Genomic DNA, 14,458 nt, shown 5'->3' with positions numbered 1-14,458 from the left:
TCCTAGCCTCCCCAAGGCCTGCAGACTCCCTTATCTCAGGTCACAGACTTGGTCCTTCCAGCTGCTCAAGTCATGCCACCCTGGTCATCTTCTGTCCACCCACCCTCTCAGCCCAGCTTGCGGGCACCTCCTAACAGTTCAGAGTCAGAATGGTCCCTTCTTTTTTTTCCTACAGGGTTCTGCTCTCATGTCACCCTCATGGTGACAGTTCCTGGCTACTCTGTTTAAAATTCTACCTGTTGCTCTACAATGCAGGTCCCCCTGCCTGCTCCTTATTTCCATCTGACACATGGGGATGGTGTGAACTATGTTCACAACTCTGCGACTTGGATGGAGTGTGACTTCCAAGACGAGGCAAGGCACTCTGGGCTCTCTCTCAGCTCTCTTACAATGTGAGCTCTGCGGGAAGCCACTATCACACCACAAGGACCCTCAGGCAGCCCAGGGCCAGGTCCACACAGCGGGACCAAGTCTATGTGAGTATACCTCCTGAGTCCTCCAAGGGCTGCAAGCACAAGAGGCTCTGGGCCTGAGGCATCCTGCCATGCGGCTCCCAGACTCAGACGAGTGAGCTGCGGTGTCCAGTGCTGTCCACGGAGCTTTGTAGGAGGTGGCTACACAGGGCCAGACAGCTAACACCCACACCATGGTTTATTGTTGACCACTTGTCTCTCCTCACTAGCCTGTGTGCTCTGAAGGGTGGCATTCGGTTTGTTTTTATTCACTGTCACAGAGCTGATGTACAATGGTGTCTGGTCCAAATTACTCCAATGAATGTGGATGCTCAAGTTAATATAGAAACTTATCCAAGCACACACTGCTGAACAGACCATGCTGTTAATGGGTCCACTGTGTAGGCAGTAGAGACTTCATTACGTGGGCCGAGTGAGAGGATGCTAGGCCACTGGGAGCAGGCCCCTGAAAGGAACTGTGGGGTACTGGCCACTCCTGTTCCTCACCATGAGGTGAGCTGTGTTCCCTCACATGCTTCTGTCATGACATGCTGCTTCACCCAAAGCTACAAGGCCAACCAATCATGGACTTAGACCCCTAAAACTGTGAGGCAAAAAACGCTTTTCTCTTTTTAAGTCGACTATTTCAGATATTTGTCATAGTAGCAGAAATATGAGTTCTTTTCACTACAGTACAAATAATGTGTATTCATTTACATTTAACTACTACTTCAAATTGGTACTAATTAGCATTGCACTTTAAAAAAAAAAAAAAAAAAGAACTGGGGATGTGGCTGAAGTGGTAGAGCCCCTGCCTAGAAAGCATGAGGCCTCACGTTCAAACATCTGTATCACCACCACCACCACCACCACCACCAAAAAAGAAAAAATAAAAAAGATAAAAAACCAAGCATGCCCTAAAAGCAAACTCTTAGCCAGAAAAGCCAGGAAAAGGAAAACAGAGAAGAAGAGGAGGCAAGAGGCCTGTCGCGAGGTCGCGAGTGCTACTTCAGGATGGACAGGCGAGCTGCTAATGTAAGCTGAGGCCTTGCCTTGGAGGGCTCATCCCGCAGCGCTGCCAGCCGGCCTTTCTGGGGGCGCCGCAAGACTGTGCTGGTGCTGTAGGCATCTGTGTGCCCATCTGCCACAGGGAACCTGAAATCTGGGACACTGCCCAGGTGGGGTCGGCTGAAATGTGAAAGAAAAGGTCGGTATTAGAAGAAAGGTAAACTAACTGTGACTTCATGCAGGAAAAGGTCTCCCTGAAGGGCACCTCCTTGGGCCTTCAGAACTCAGTGCTGCCTACTCCTAGCCAACATTGCAATTTTTAGTCTTTCAGCCCCACCAAGTCAGGAAATCCACCATCCAGGAAAACCCACAAAGACTGCTCTGGGGCTTTCCCACTTGTGCCAAGATTCATGGCATGAGAACCATAGGTGACAAGTGCCCCCGGAGGCCTGGCTGCAGAAGTCCCTTCAGCACAGCTGGGCACCTATGGACTGGAACTGAAGCTGCTTCCATGCTTCTGAACCCAAAGCTCACAGAGTGTGCACTTAGGTCACAGCAACGAACACAGCACTAAGAAGGCCCCAGAAAAGGAGGAGAGGACTGAGCGGCCGTTCTCTTGGTCAAGGCCCGTGGAGTAGTGGGAACTTAGTCACAGCATGCCTATCCTCTTGCTGCCCAGTTTCTGCTTCCTTTAGCACCCTAGTTCTGGAGAAAGAAGGTGCTGCCTCTGTTCCTGAAGCAAAGATCTCGAAGACGGAACCCACTGATGTTATTATAGGAGGTTCTGTAGGGGATCCCTCACAACTCTCCAGCAGAGCTGCAGACAGGGCCTTAGGACATGGCACCTGTTCACTGTAGGCTGGCAGAGCCCTCGCGTTCCCTGTGTTTTAAGGAGATGCCTGGTGAGTGATTGTGAGGTGCATGCTTGTTTGTAAGGTGTCAAGTCTGGACTTTTCCCCTGGCCACAGCCACCTCTGCACGCCCCATCACTCATCCCGAAAGAAACAGCTTGTCTTTCTCAACAGGATTCCTAGCGAGCTGCTCTGAGGTGTGGCACCCCCAGGGGTGGACAAAGCTCACCACACATGAGCAACTGCACGTAAGGTGCAGTTCAGGATCCTCTGAGGACCACTGACAGACCTCCTATTGCTGATGCCCTTTTCCAGGCTTATGTCCCCCCGCCCCCAATCACTTCCAGCCCACTGATGGAAGTCCCTCTTCTGTCTTTCCCATTCTTCAGGGGAGACAACCTTTACTTCCAGGAGAAGATCACAGAATCAATTCTTAACAAGGTAACTGTCAAGTCATGTGAAGTAAGTGGCTACCCAGTCTTTTCATTCCTCCTACAAGGACCTATACCATCCTACTGTGATAGGCTTCTTCCCCTCTAAGCCACCTGATGTGGAAGCCCTAGACCTTCCTCTTGGAAAACCAGGCCAGGTCCTCCTTGCCTGGCTTCTGCTGCCCACTGTCTTTAGACAAGCCAACCATGTGTGTCACAGTCCATCCTTGCCTGCCCCCTTGGGGCTCCCAGAGCAAACACTTCCTCTCCCTTGTCATCTTTCACTTATCACACCCCAGCTGGCAAACATGGGTAAGCCTTCTCCATCTTAAAGAAGTGTCCCCTTAATTGTATTGCCACTTCAACTTCTTTCCTTCCCTTCATCACTAAAACTCTGTTTTGTCACACATGAAAGCCAGGCATTATGGTAGATAACCAGCTCTCCAGAGGCAGAGATGGGAGGATGGTAAGACTGTCTCATCCACACCATCAGTTCCCCACATCTTCCTACTAACACACACCTTACTGACTCCCTCTTGCTGCTGAGGTCACACTGATGACACCAGCCTCTCAGTGGTGCTCTCTCCCCAACAGCAGTCAAAGCTTCTCTCTGTCCTCGTGGCCCTCAGCAGCTTCTCTCTGTGAGCAGGAAACCTCCCTCCTGGAAAGCTGTGCAGACTGTGAAGGTTTCTGGCTCTGTTTTCACTGCTTCCTCTTCTTGTCTAGAAGTAGGTTTGGTAGGACAGGCTACAGGCTGCCCCAGCCCTTCACAAGACCCTAAACTCATCAAGGTAGAAGTATCCACACAGGCCCTCACTGCCTGCCATGTGTGTTTCAAGCAGAAGCCTGTAAAAAAGGTGACCAGGTAACTGCCTTAGTAACTTTGCTAAAGTTCAACTCTCACTTGATGGCCATTTTCTTCAAAGAAACAAAAACAGAACAACATTTTAATACCTTAATAAGAGCCGCCCTTATCACAAAGAGAGGGAGAAATAAGGCTGCGGTATTTGTGTGCTGGGCATGTTGAACTTACTCACAAGCCAGGCGATTTGCCCCCATGTCAGCCAACTCCAACTCATCTCAGTACACTTTCATATGACCATCAAACCTTCAGTGTCTTGCAAAAAAGAACCATTCCAAATGCTGTATAAGCCCTGATGTCACAGAATCTCTTGAGCTCCAGCTGTGCAGCTGCTCCCTCAGCAGACTCACTCCACAATGCAACTTCAGTTCTGTGAAGGTTTTACCTCTGAGCTATGTCCTCCTGTCCCAACAGTGTCCATGTCACAATCCACTGGGTACCTCAATTCGTCCAAATGTTAACTGACCACTCCCCCACCTTCTGAACCTGTCCCGTGTTTCTGAGTGTTACGAGCAATATGCCACCCAGGTACCTGCTCTCACCTTGGGAAGGACACTTTATTCTCCCTCCTGCCTGCTAGCTGCAAGTTCCTGGAGGTCAGGCCCTGCCTGCACTATCTCTAGCTGTACTACCCACAAGGCAAGGACAGGCCCCCGCATGCATACAACAGGTGCTAAAAACACTCCTATTAATTTGTTAATACCATACCCATGATGAAGTGAAGCACCTCTCAGTCTCATCTGGTCTAGCTCAGCCCTCAGTGTTTCAATGTTTAGGACAAGCTGGTCCTACAAAACAGTAAATGACTTACAGTAAAAAAGCTCTCTCTTAGATTTAAAAATTTGCATCAAATATGCTCAAATACTGGTAGCAGATAAAATTAGCAGCTATGAACATCAAACATTTCAAACCTGAGAAAATTTCTTGGTGAGTCATACAATAAACATAATCACACAAACCACCAAATTAAGGTAAAGCCTAATGAACTTTTGCAAAGCTCCGTCTTAGTCATACAAAAGTTACCAAAGGGATAAGCACAAAGTCATTAACACATTTTGTAGAGGAGAATGCTCCTGGAGAGCAGGGGAATGGCACTCGCTTCTTGCTGCCCACTCTCTGCACTGTTCTCACTTCCTGTATCACCTGTATTCCGATCTCACTTCTAGATCTGCACTGTCCAGTACACTAGCCACTGCCACATGGCTGCTAAGCCTGTGAATTCACCAGACCAAAATGTCATGTGCAGTGATTACAGATTGCACAGCAAACTTCAAAGACTTTTAGTATGGAACCAGAATGTGCAGTAGCTCATCAACACTTTGTATTTATATATAATGAAACAGTAACGTTTTGGGTATATTAGGCTAAATAATATCAATTTTACCTATTTCTTTGTTTTTTTTTTCCAAATGTGTCTACTAGAAGGTTGGAAATTATGTATGTAGCTCATACTAATATTTCTGTCCAACAGCACTGTTCTTTTTTATTCTTAGGGAGTGTGTGTGTGTTGCTAGGTACGGAACCCAGGGTCAGCACTGTTTTCATTTACAGCTTTGTTTTGGCAGTACTGGGGTTTGAACTCAAGGCCTTGCACTTGCTAGGCAGGAGCTCTACCACTTGAGCCACACCACCAACCCCCAACAGCAATGTTTTGATGAAAGGCTTATGCTGGTATTTTAGTGTCAAACCCATAAAGGACCCAGAATTTTGAACCACACACATTGCATCTCGAACCCAAAGCATTCAACGTGCAAATCTAGGAGTGCTGTGCACCTTATGCTGGTGACTAGGAGAGCCATACAGAAAGCTGATGGCAACTTCCGCCAACTATCTGCGTCACTACAAATAATGACACCACTCAGCTCCCAACGGCCGCTCAGTGACTTGGAGAACACTTGAGTACCTTATCGTGTTGCGTTTCTTCTAATTGCTTCTTTGCATTTTCAACTTCTCGTAACAGAGAATTCTGAAAAAGATTAGAGTCCTTCAGTGCTGATTCTTTACCATGTTCCATATAATACAAGATGGCCATACTTGTTTGAAAACTGAACCACTGCAGAAAAAGAAAGGTTAACAGATGCATGAGGGAGCAGCACCCCAGGACGAGTGAAATGCTGACCATGAGCCAATGGCAGCTCTAGTTATTTCTCTCGTTCCTGCAAAACTGGCTCCTTCATTGATCAAATTTCTAATTGCAGGCATGCCAAGCTTATGGTGCAGGTAGATTTGAGCAAGTAAACTGGTTTATACTAACTTTCAGGTCTTGCAATTCATTGGTCACTTGGGAAGCATGAAATTGAGTTTTAAACGTATAATTAAAATCTAAGATAATGTATTTCTACCTATGTCTGACCTACTGATAAAGAAGATGAGAGGAACTGTCCTGTGTGGTCTATAACAATGCCTTGTAATCAGTCCATGTAAAATACATGTGTAGCATAATGAGTAACAACCATCTCAAATGAGTACAACCCCACCCCAGTGCCAATCTCAGGACACTCGTGAATCTCACCTCCAGGGACACTGCACAGCTAGGACAGGGATCACCAAAGGTGAGCCCAACTGCTTCCCATTACCGCATCTCTGACAGAGACTCCGGGCCGCCCTTCATTCTTCCAAACCCAATGGAAGCAAAAGAAGGTGGGAGTTGAAACAGGGGAGTGTCTGGGTGTAAATGATTAAGCCCCTCCTGTTAGGCACGTTTTAAATGGCAGAGGTTAGTGAGGGTGGAGGCTGGACCAAATGAAGACCCTAGTGCAGATACTGGCAGATTAAGGCTGCTGGTCAAATGCAATCCACAGCCCATTTCTAAAAATGAAAAACAATTTTTTTGGAGATAAGGTCTCACTATGTAGCCACATTGGCCTTGAACTTGAGATCTTCCTGCCTCTGGCCCTAAGCGTTGTCATTACAGACATGCACCATCACACCTGGCATGAAAACGACATTTTATTGGACCAAAGCCATGTCCATTTGTTTATATGCTACCTTTGGCTGCTTTTGTGCTAATTAGTAACTATCATAAAATTATTTAACTATTCATAATTACTAAAAGCCTAAAATATGTGCTATCTGGCCCTTTGTAGAACTTACCTACTCCTGAATGACAATCAACTCCCCCACACAAATGGGACAAGGACACAGCAATAAGAAGTCAGCTTGGTGACTGGACAGCAGCTGTGCCTTGCCCCACCTGCCCCAACCTGTGGTAGAAGAGCACTCTTCAGTAGGAGAGCTCCACGGTGTGTCTGCCCACCTTGTCTTCCAGAGCAGCCATCCTCTCCTTCAGATGGAGTTGAAGCCTTTCGTTGGACTCTGAGAGAAGCTTGTCCACAGTGTCTGATAAACGTTTATTGTGCTCTTCATTCATCTTTTCTCTCTGCCTGGCCTACATAGGAGAAACAGAAACTTCAGGTTTGAAGTTTCTCACTTCACACAGTCACATGTGTGCCACTCTCCTCACTCCTTCCCACTGTTGTCCACAGTCAAGGACATCCGGAAACTCAGGACTAAAGCTTGGAGAGGTCACTAACTAGAAGGTCCTGTTGCTTCCACAAAACAAAGTACTCAGGGGTGCCAGGAATGTCACCAGCCATCAGCTGTCAGGTGGACCAGAGGGAAGGTTCTTGAGAAGAACAGTGGAGATTTAAGGATCTGCTTATCCACATACCGAAGAGAAACTTCCCTTGAGAAAATAAAAGCGTGGGTCTGTATTCAAGGGAAAAATGGAATTTAATTTATAAAGTAAAAGGTAAAAAAAAAAAGTTTTGAACACAGCAGCAGGTACAGGGAGCCTTTCAAGTGCTCTCCTTTATATCCCTGCATTGTTTGAATTTCTCAGAAAAGAACTTTACATCTAAAAATGATAAATAATGACTAAATAATTTTAAAATGTGGTAACAAAGCTGACAGGTCTGTGTTTTATAAAACCATAATCAATTTCCAGGTTTAAAGCTGCGTTTTTGTCCCTGAATGAACACAAAAAGACAGGTGGAAGGGATAGGTGCTAACAGGTAGCACCTACATCCAATGCCCTCATCACCAGAGCACGGCTGCTGTGCTCAGGGGGCTCCTCCCAAGCAGAGGGCAGCAGGCACAGGGTGCACTCTGCCCAGGGAGGAGGATTAAATCCACAGGCCACCCATGAGGTTCAGCAGCCCCTGTGCATGCAGGTTCCTCACTGGGGAAGCGGGGGTGGGGTGGGGGTGGGGGCCCGACATCTCCCTGTGCTTGTAAGGTCAGTGCATGGCAATCAGGTTGTGCCTAACATGTAACAACAACCGTCATTGCTAAAGAAGACCCGACACGCACACATTCCCTCTTAGAAATCTCTGCTTCTTTCCTGCCAGCGTTTAATTCTTAAAGCAAAACAGCTTTTACTTGTCCTTCCTAACTCCATGAACAGCTTAGACAGTAATGAAGTATGTCCTCTAGTAAGTAAAAATGTCACCCTGCTTAGAGGTGAGAGTACGTGTAGATAGGTGGGTGGGGACTGTCTGGTGTGCCATCTCCCCTGGGAGTTAAAACTGCCATTTCCTGGAAGCTCATCTGATTCTCCCAATGCATGGCCGAGAGTAGACTTCTGGTGAAAATAAAACCTAACAGCTTTACATTAATAACAAAAAATTGGCTGCGGGGTGCAAAAGTTCTACAATTAGGCATTTATGCTTCCTCCCCTTACCCATTTATTAAAGACGACTCCAACCCAGCATACCAGGCCTGCTGCCTGCTGGGCCTCAGACTGCCTCTTATCATATTTGTTTCCTGGATGTTCCAGACTGCCGAGATGTTCCAAGGTAAACTTAGGGTTCAACTGACACAACCCATCACCACACGTTCTCCTAATGTTCCTCACTGCTCAGTCTTTGTGTTCTTCTTGCTCTAAAATAGCCACTCTAACACCTACCACTATGCTTGGAGTAGTAACTAGTGTCAGGGGACAGAGGCCAGGCTTTGGCTGCATTCTGAGCAAGTGGACTAGCCATCCTGAATTGTGGGCCTTGCTCGATGATCAGGAGGGTCTCCTGGCCAGTACCATAGATGTTAGGGGATCTGTGTAGGGTCCCACTTGTAACTGGGGCAGTCCCTTGACAGCTAGATGAGCAAGAAACCTTCTTAGACCTGGGGATCCTGTCCATCCTGCAGCACTGCAACGGCACAGATTTCTCCTGTCACCAATACCAACATAAACTGCCAGTGTATGGGGTGTATGCATTAGGAAAGTCAGCGATGAGACCACAAAACAAGTGCAGGACAAGGAGAGAAATGGAGAACCAAAGTCTGAGTTGGGTGGGAGTTGAAGGAAAGGCGGCAGTGGAAAAGAGGCCCTCTGCTCTCTTGTGCCTCACCTCGGATCCCAGGCTCAGCATCCCTACTCAGCCCTTTCAGCTCCATACGCACCCGCTGCAGCTCTTGATTCTTCTCCTCCAGCTGTGCCTCCATCTGTCGTAGCCTCTCTTCAATGTTGCCATGTCTCTCTTCGGCCTGCCAGCAAAGACAACGTAAGCAGATCCCGACACACACTTCATAATGCCATGCTATATTCTACTGCAGCAGCAACAAGCACCACATGCTCTGCACGGACCACTCCAGCTGCACCACAGGGCAGCACTTACTCGCTTCCATCACCACATCCTCTGTGGCCCGTGTGCTACACTGTGAGGCAACAACCCGTCTCGTGCTGACCCAAAGCGTGGCAGGTGCTGGTGCCTGCCTCTGTGTTCCCTCCACCCCAGACAGACCTCAGCAGACTCGTGACTCCCCCATCTGTACACTGCTTTTGGTGAGCCAGCATGAAAAGCAGCAAGCAGCAAGCATGAGAAAGGGGCAATGTGCACATTCTACCTTCCTAAGCTTGGAAGTAAGTTCCAACAGTTTAGCTTCCTTAGCAGCAGAGTTCCCAGAAGACAAAGGATCAGACTACAAAGCCGACAAGGACAGGAGAGATAGCAGGGAGAAAAGAAACCGAGACTTTAAAAAGTGGATCATGGCGGGGAGTCAAGGTTCTGTTACACCTGACAGCAACATACTAGCTTGATGGACAGCCTATGGATGCTGGATACCATCGCCTGCCCCAAGGTTTCCTTTCTCTGCAGACACTCCAGCCATAGTCCCTCCCCAGGAGCTAAGCCCAAGCCAGGGGAAACAGGCCCACTGGGGCCAGTGCAGCTTCTGCTCACATGGAGTCCAGATGTGGCCAAGGTTTCCTGCACTGCAGCGTTAAGCCTTTCTCGGGTGCTGTGGGGACCCCTAAGCGGGCTGGCCGAGTTGAACAACTATACCATCACTTTGGGGCTGCTGCTTTCCCATGGACGGTGAGGACTGGGAGAGCTTTAATACACTTTAAAAGTGTGTTTGTTAAGCTGGACATGGCAGTGTTCCTATGGTCCAGATACTCAGGAGGCTGAGGCAGGAGGACTGCCTGAGCCCAGGAGGTTGGAGCCAGCCTGGGAAACACAGCAAGACCCATCTCAAATAACAAACATACTTTTAAGTCAATTGATTTTGTGAAATTACTTAAAGATTTACTTAAGTTTGAATGTCTTTAAATGAGAATGGCATTTTCCTATTTCTGAGAAGTCTATCCTTTTCCACACAGCTCCCAGTCTATGTTTTGAGCTGGTGACTAGAACAACCCTACGAAGCAGTGACTCTTAGATCACAACACTGGACAAACAGCATGCACCTGACAGACAAGAGGACAGGTTGGACACTGTCTGACAGGCAAGAAGCATTCCTATCTCAGAAAACCCAGCACTGACAACAGTTCCATGGGCTCAGGTGCACTGCCTGGAACAGCTGAGTCCTGGCACAAGACCCATGATGGCCCAGACGCACCTTGGAGAGCGCAGCTACCCTCTGGGCCAGCTCAGCCTCTACCTCTGGCAGCGTCTCAGCCTTCCGCAGGGTCTGCTGTAGCTTCTGCTCCGCCAGTTCTAGGCGTTCCTGTAACTGGCGGTTTTTATCCTCCGTCTACAGAAAGAGAGCTGAGTGTCAGAATGCAATCTTACCCTTTCAACTGTTAACAGGTAAAACAAATGCAGACAGACTGAGCCTCAGAGAAAGCTTTTCACACTCACCTGCTAGGCCTGATAAAACACCTCTTGACAAGGATTTCACCTTTTCTAATTATCTTCTAAGAAGTTTTTTTTTTTTTCAAACAAACAAACAAAAACCCCCAAGGTTCTTATACACTAAAGAAAACTAGTTTTTCTGTAAGAAATTACTCATTCTTACTGACAAAGTATGAAGGACTCAGTACCAACCCTTGTTCAAAACCAAAACAAAATGAAAAATTTCAGCCTAAGCTGAGCATGGCAGCCCATGCCTGTGACCCCAGCACTCTGGAGGCTAAGGCAGGAGGACCTCAAGTTCGAGGGCAGTCTGGAGTACATGGTGAGACTCTACCTCAAAAAAAGAAATCTATTTCATCCTTACAGGTGACACAATGCAGGGGGCAGTCACAGTGCATAGGCACACCAAATGACAAGCTGCTCCAGTTACTTTTTCAATGTACAATTTTGCTTTGCAGTGTTGGGGAAAAACTCAGGGCCTTGTTCATGAATTAAATCTTAAATAATCAAAACTTGTAAGTTGAGAGCTGGAATGTGGCTCAAGCAGAACAGCCATTTCCTAGCAAGTATGAGGCCCTGAGTTCAAATCCCACTGCCACCAAAACAGGAACAAAAAATTTGTAAGTCAAAGCAACTCACCAATTCTGTTTTTCTTTTTTTGTGGTACTAGGGTTTGAACTCAGGGGCTACACCTTGAGCCACTCCACCTGCCTTTTTGTGTTAGGTATTTTCGAGATAGGGTCTAGCAGAATTAATTTCCTGGGCTGGCTTCGAATCACAATCCTCCTGATCGCTGCCTCCTGAGTAGCTGGGATTACAGGCGTGAGCCTCCTGCACAAGGCTATTCTTGAACATAATATTCTAATAGCATTAAAAAAATGACATTTGGACTTATTTTCAACATGCAACTTGGAGGAAAAAGGTCTTTATCCTCATTAATTATCAGTTAAAACCAGAAACAGGTTCATTACCTGCCGATGCATAGAGTCCTTATTTGCTATTTCATTTTCAAGTTTGTCGTTGAGGTCATGCACAGACGTGGCTTCGCGCTGTGCAGCGAGGTAGCGCTTTTCAAGGGTAGTGATTCTCTCTTCCATGTCCTCCTTTTGGGCCATTGCCTGCGTTAAATATTTCAGAGGGAAAAAGGTAGGTAGTTAATACATAACACATTAAAATATTCAGGAGAGGAAAAACTGGACTAAATACTAAGTATAAAACAAATATAAAATTATTATCCCCCGAACTAAATTGATGTCTATTTTCTCACAATTGAATGAAATGCACCTACCTCATATGTAATGACTATCCTCCTGTTATGATTAGCACACAATTAACTGGCTTCCTGAATGTCTGGCCACTCGCATTACCAAGCTTACTCTTTCCTGAGTCACACGATGAAAATACACAGACTGCAAGGATTCAAGCAGGTGAAGGTATCTGCAATGCAGGTGCCGCCTATGTCTGCCCCAAGGTACAGACGGGCTTACACAGGACAAGTGTGGCCTCTTGATACAAACGGCGCCAAGAAACAGGTCTCACTTTCTAGGGTAAAAGCTGTGTCAAATCTCATTCAATGACAAAGTTCAAGCGTATGGACAAATGGAAACAAGTCAAAGTATTCACTGGATTTTACAACCACATGAAGTTGGAGGCAAAATCTGGCAGCAAAATTAACACTGCACACTAGCAAACATGTGACTAGACCAGACTTTTCTGCATGTGCACTACTTGTCTTCTATCCCTAAATCCTCTGCTTTTAGGTCCTTCCTTGTTAACAAGTCTTAATATTTAAAAAGGCAGGTCTTAAAAGAAGCTCACAGTTCTCTGCATGTAAACTATTTACTGCAGCCAAAGAGTAACAGAACTTAGCGGGTTCTGTAACATATGCAAACATTTCCCTTTGGTCTGAATTTACAGAGGAGAAAAGAGAAATTAACCCTGCTCTACACATGTGCTAAATGGTGGGGAGGATCTCTCTTACAGGGGTACCAGGAGAAAGTATCCAGTCCTCATTTATTTTGTAAGTGATTAAATAGGTCCCATCACACTGTTCTGTCTCACTATTTCTCAAAAGGAACCCCAAGGATGAAAGTAACTGGGAGAGTGAAGCACAAAAAGGAGAAAAGTGCAATGGTCCAAACACCCCGACAGCAGACTTGCCCACACTGCAACCTCTGCCATCACTCACTTCACGGACGTCCCGTTGCAGCTTTGTGTTCATTTCTTCAGACTTGATGAGATCCTTTCGAGCCGTGTCCAGGTCTTCTTCCAGCTCTGCCACATGACTGGAGAGGGCAGCCAGGCGCTCCTTCATCTGGCTCTGCTCTCTCGACTGCTTGTCTATGACTTCTTGGAGCTCAATTACTTTAGCCAGGTCTTCCTCATGGCTTAAGGAGCCATCAGAAGATCTCTGATGGAACAAATACACACCTTAGACAACCCTGTTCGCTGTACTCTGAAATGAAACACTTCCAGGAAGCAGGGGCTATGAAGACAGACTCATGCAATCTATGGGCCACTCAAGCTGTGAGCAGCACTTTACTTGGGCACAGCTTCCCAACAGCTTCACACAAGTGCAGGGCAAACGGAGTCAGAACAAAGGAAGCCCAAGGGCCTGACTTGCCTTGCCATTCGTGCTTGGTGAATTTTCTTGCTCATGGTCTATGTCAAGCACTCCATCTGTTAGTGTTTTTTTCTGATTATTCTGTTCTTTAAGAATCATTAACTAAAACAAACAAACAAAATTAATGTCAGAGTAAAATAGGTTCTGTGAGAGAAATGAGTGAAGACAGCAAAATGCCTGACGCGGCCTAACAAGGAAGCGTGTGTGATGCCTTCGGGAAGTGTTGTGATCTGCTGCACAAGAGTGCTTAAGAGGCCCTGCAGTGTGGAACAGCAGCTCAGGCCCCCAACAGGATGGTCCACACTGGAAAATGCCTCCTGACTTCTACTGCTGAAGGCCTCCTGTTTTTTGTAGAATTAAATCCTCCCAATTCCAGCTCACCTCCTTGTGTGTAGCACCCAGTTCTTCTTCTAACAAGCTGCACCTCTCCAGCGCAACTCGCAACCGCTCTCGCACCTGGAAATAAAAGGATTGAGGTGTGTTTACAGGTTTTTTTTTTTTTTTTTAAACATTTTAGTTTCTCGTTTTTACATTTACTTACATGTATATACATTATTTGGGCCACCGCCCCCCCCCCACCACGGTTTATTTTATTCTTACTGTATATTCCCCTAATATAAATGAAATGCAAGAGCAATGTCTTCCATTACTATTACTGTCAAGAAACCTCCTTGTTAACGCCTTTATTTTCTTACTTCTGTTTTCTGAGACAGGGTGTCACTATAGTCAGGGCTGGCCTGGAACTTGTGCTCCTCCTGCCCCAGCCTCCTGAGTGCTGGGCTCACAGAGCTGCACCATAATGGCTTTTAATTTTAAGTTCAGGGAAACACTGCCCTGAATAAATTTTTCTTTTCTTTTTTTTTTTTTTGGCAGTACTGAGGCTTGACCTCAGGCACTCTACCATTTGCACCACAAACCATGTGAGCCCCCAGCCCTTTTTGCTGTAACTATTTTTCAGTTAGGGGCTCACATTTGTGCCAGGCTTCCCTGCACAGCTAGGATGTCAGGTGTGTGCCACCACAGCCGGATCTCATAAACTTTTTCCCCAGGCTGACCTTGAACCACAATCCTCCTGATCTCAACCTTCCAAGTAGCTAGAATTACAGTTGTGAGCCACTGTGCCTGGCTAAGATTATCCAGTTCTTAACAGCAAATCAA

The 14,458-nt window shown here is 46.7% G+C and overlaps 1 protein-coding gene across 12 annotated transcripts in view; it reads right to left on the bottom strand.

Annotated features, from left to right (window-relative positions):
- The window catches only part of Ppfia1 (PTPRF interacting protein alpha 1), an 80,646-nt gene that overhangs the window by 29,930 nt on the left and 36,258 nt on the right, over positions 1-14,458 (bottom strand). For 8 of the 12 annotated variants that reach the window (XM_074050846.1, XM_074050864.1, XM_074050869.1 and 5 more), the window contains 11 exons: positions 13,682-13,756; positions 13,301-13,402; positions 12,866-13,087; positions 11,649-11,795; positions 10,442-10,576; positions 9,449-9,523; positions 9,005-9,088; positions 6,861-6,992; positions 5,508-5,570; positions 4,313-4,392; positions 1,505-1,640 (listed from right to left, as the gene is read on the bottom strand). In XM_074050846.1, the coding sequence (XP_073906947.1) occupies positions 1,505-1,640; positions 4,313-4,392; positions 5,508-5,570; positions 6,861-6,992; positions 9,005-9,088; positions 9,449-9,523; positions 10,442-10,576; positions 11,649-11,795; positions 12,866-13,087; positions 13,301-13,402; positions 13,682-13,756 (1,251 nt within the window). The remainder of the gene's footprint in view (positions 1-1,504; positions 1,641-4,312; positions 4,393-5,507; positions 5,571-6,860; positions 6,993-9,004; positions 9,089-9,448; positions 9,524-10,441; positions 10,577-11,648; positions 11,796-12,865; positions 13,088-13,300; positions 13,403-13,681; positions 13,757-14,458) is intronic. The other 4 variants (XM_074050879.1, XM_074050895.1, XM_020185395.2 and 1 more) reach the window with 1 other exon arrangement.

Source organism: Castor canadensis, chromosome 1 (genome assembly GCF_047511655.1).
Source record: "Castor canadensis chromosome 1, mCasCan1.hap1v2, whole genome shotgun sequence".
Classification (NCBI taxonomy): Eukaryota; Metazoa; Chordata; class Mammalia; order Rodentia; family Castoridae; genus Castor; species Castor canadensis.
Note: the sequence above shows the minus strand (reverse complement) of the source record. Positions and strands in the feature narration are given on the sequence as shown.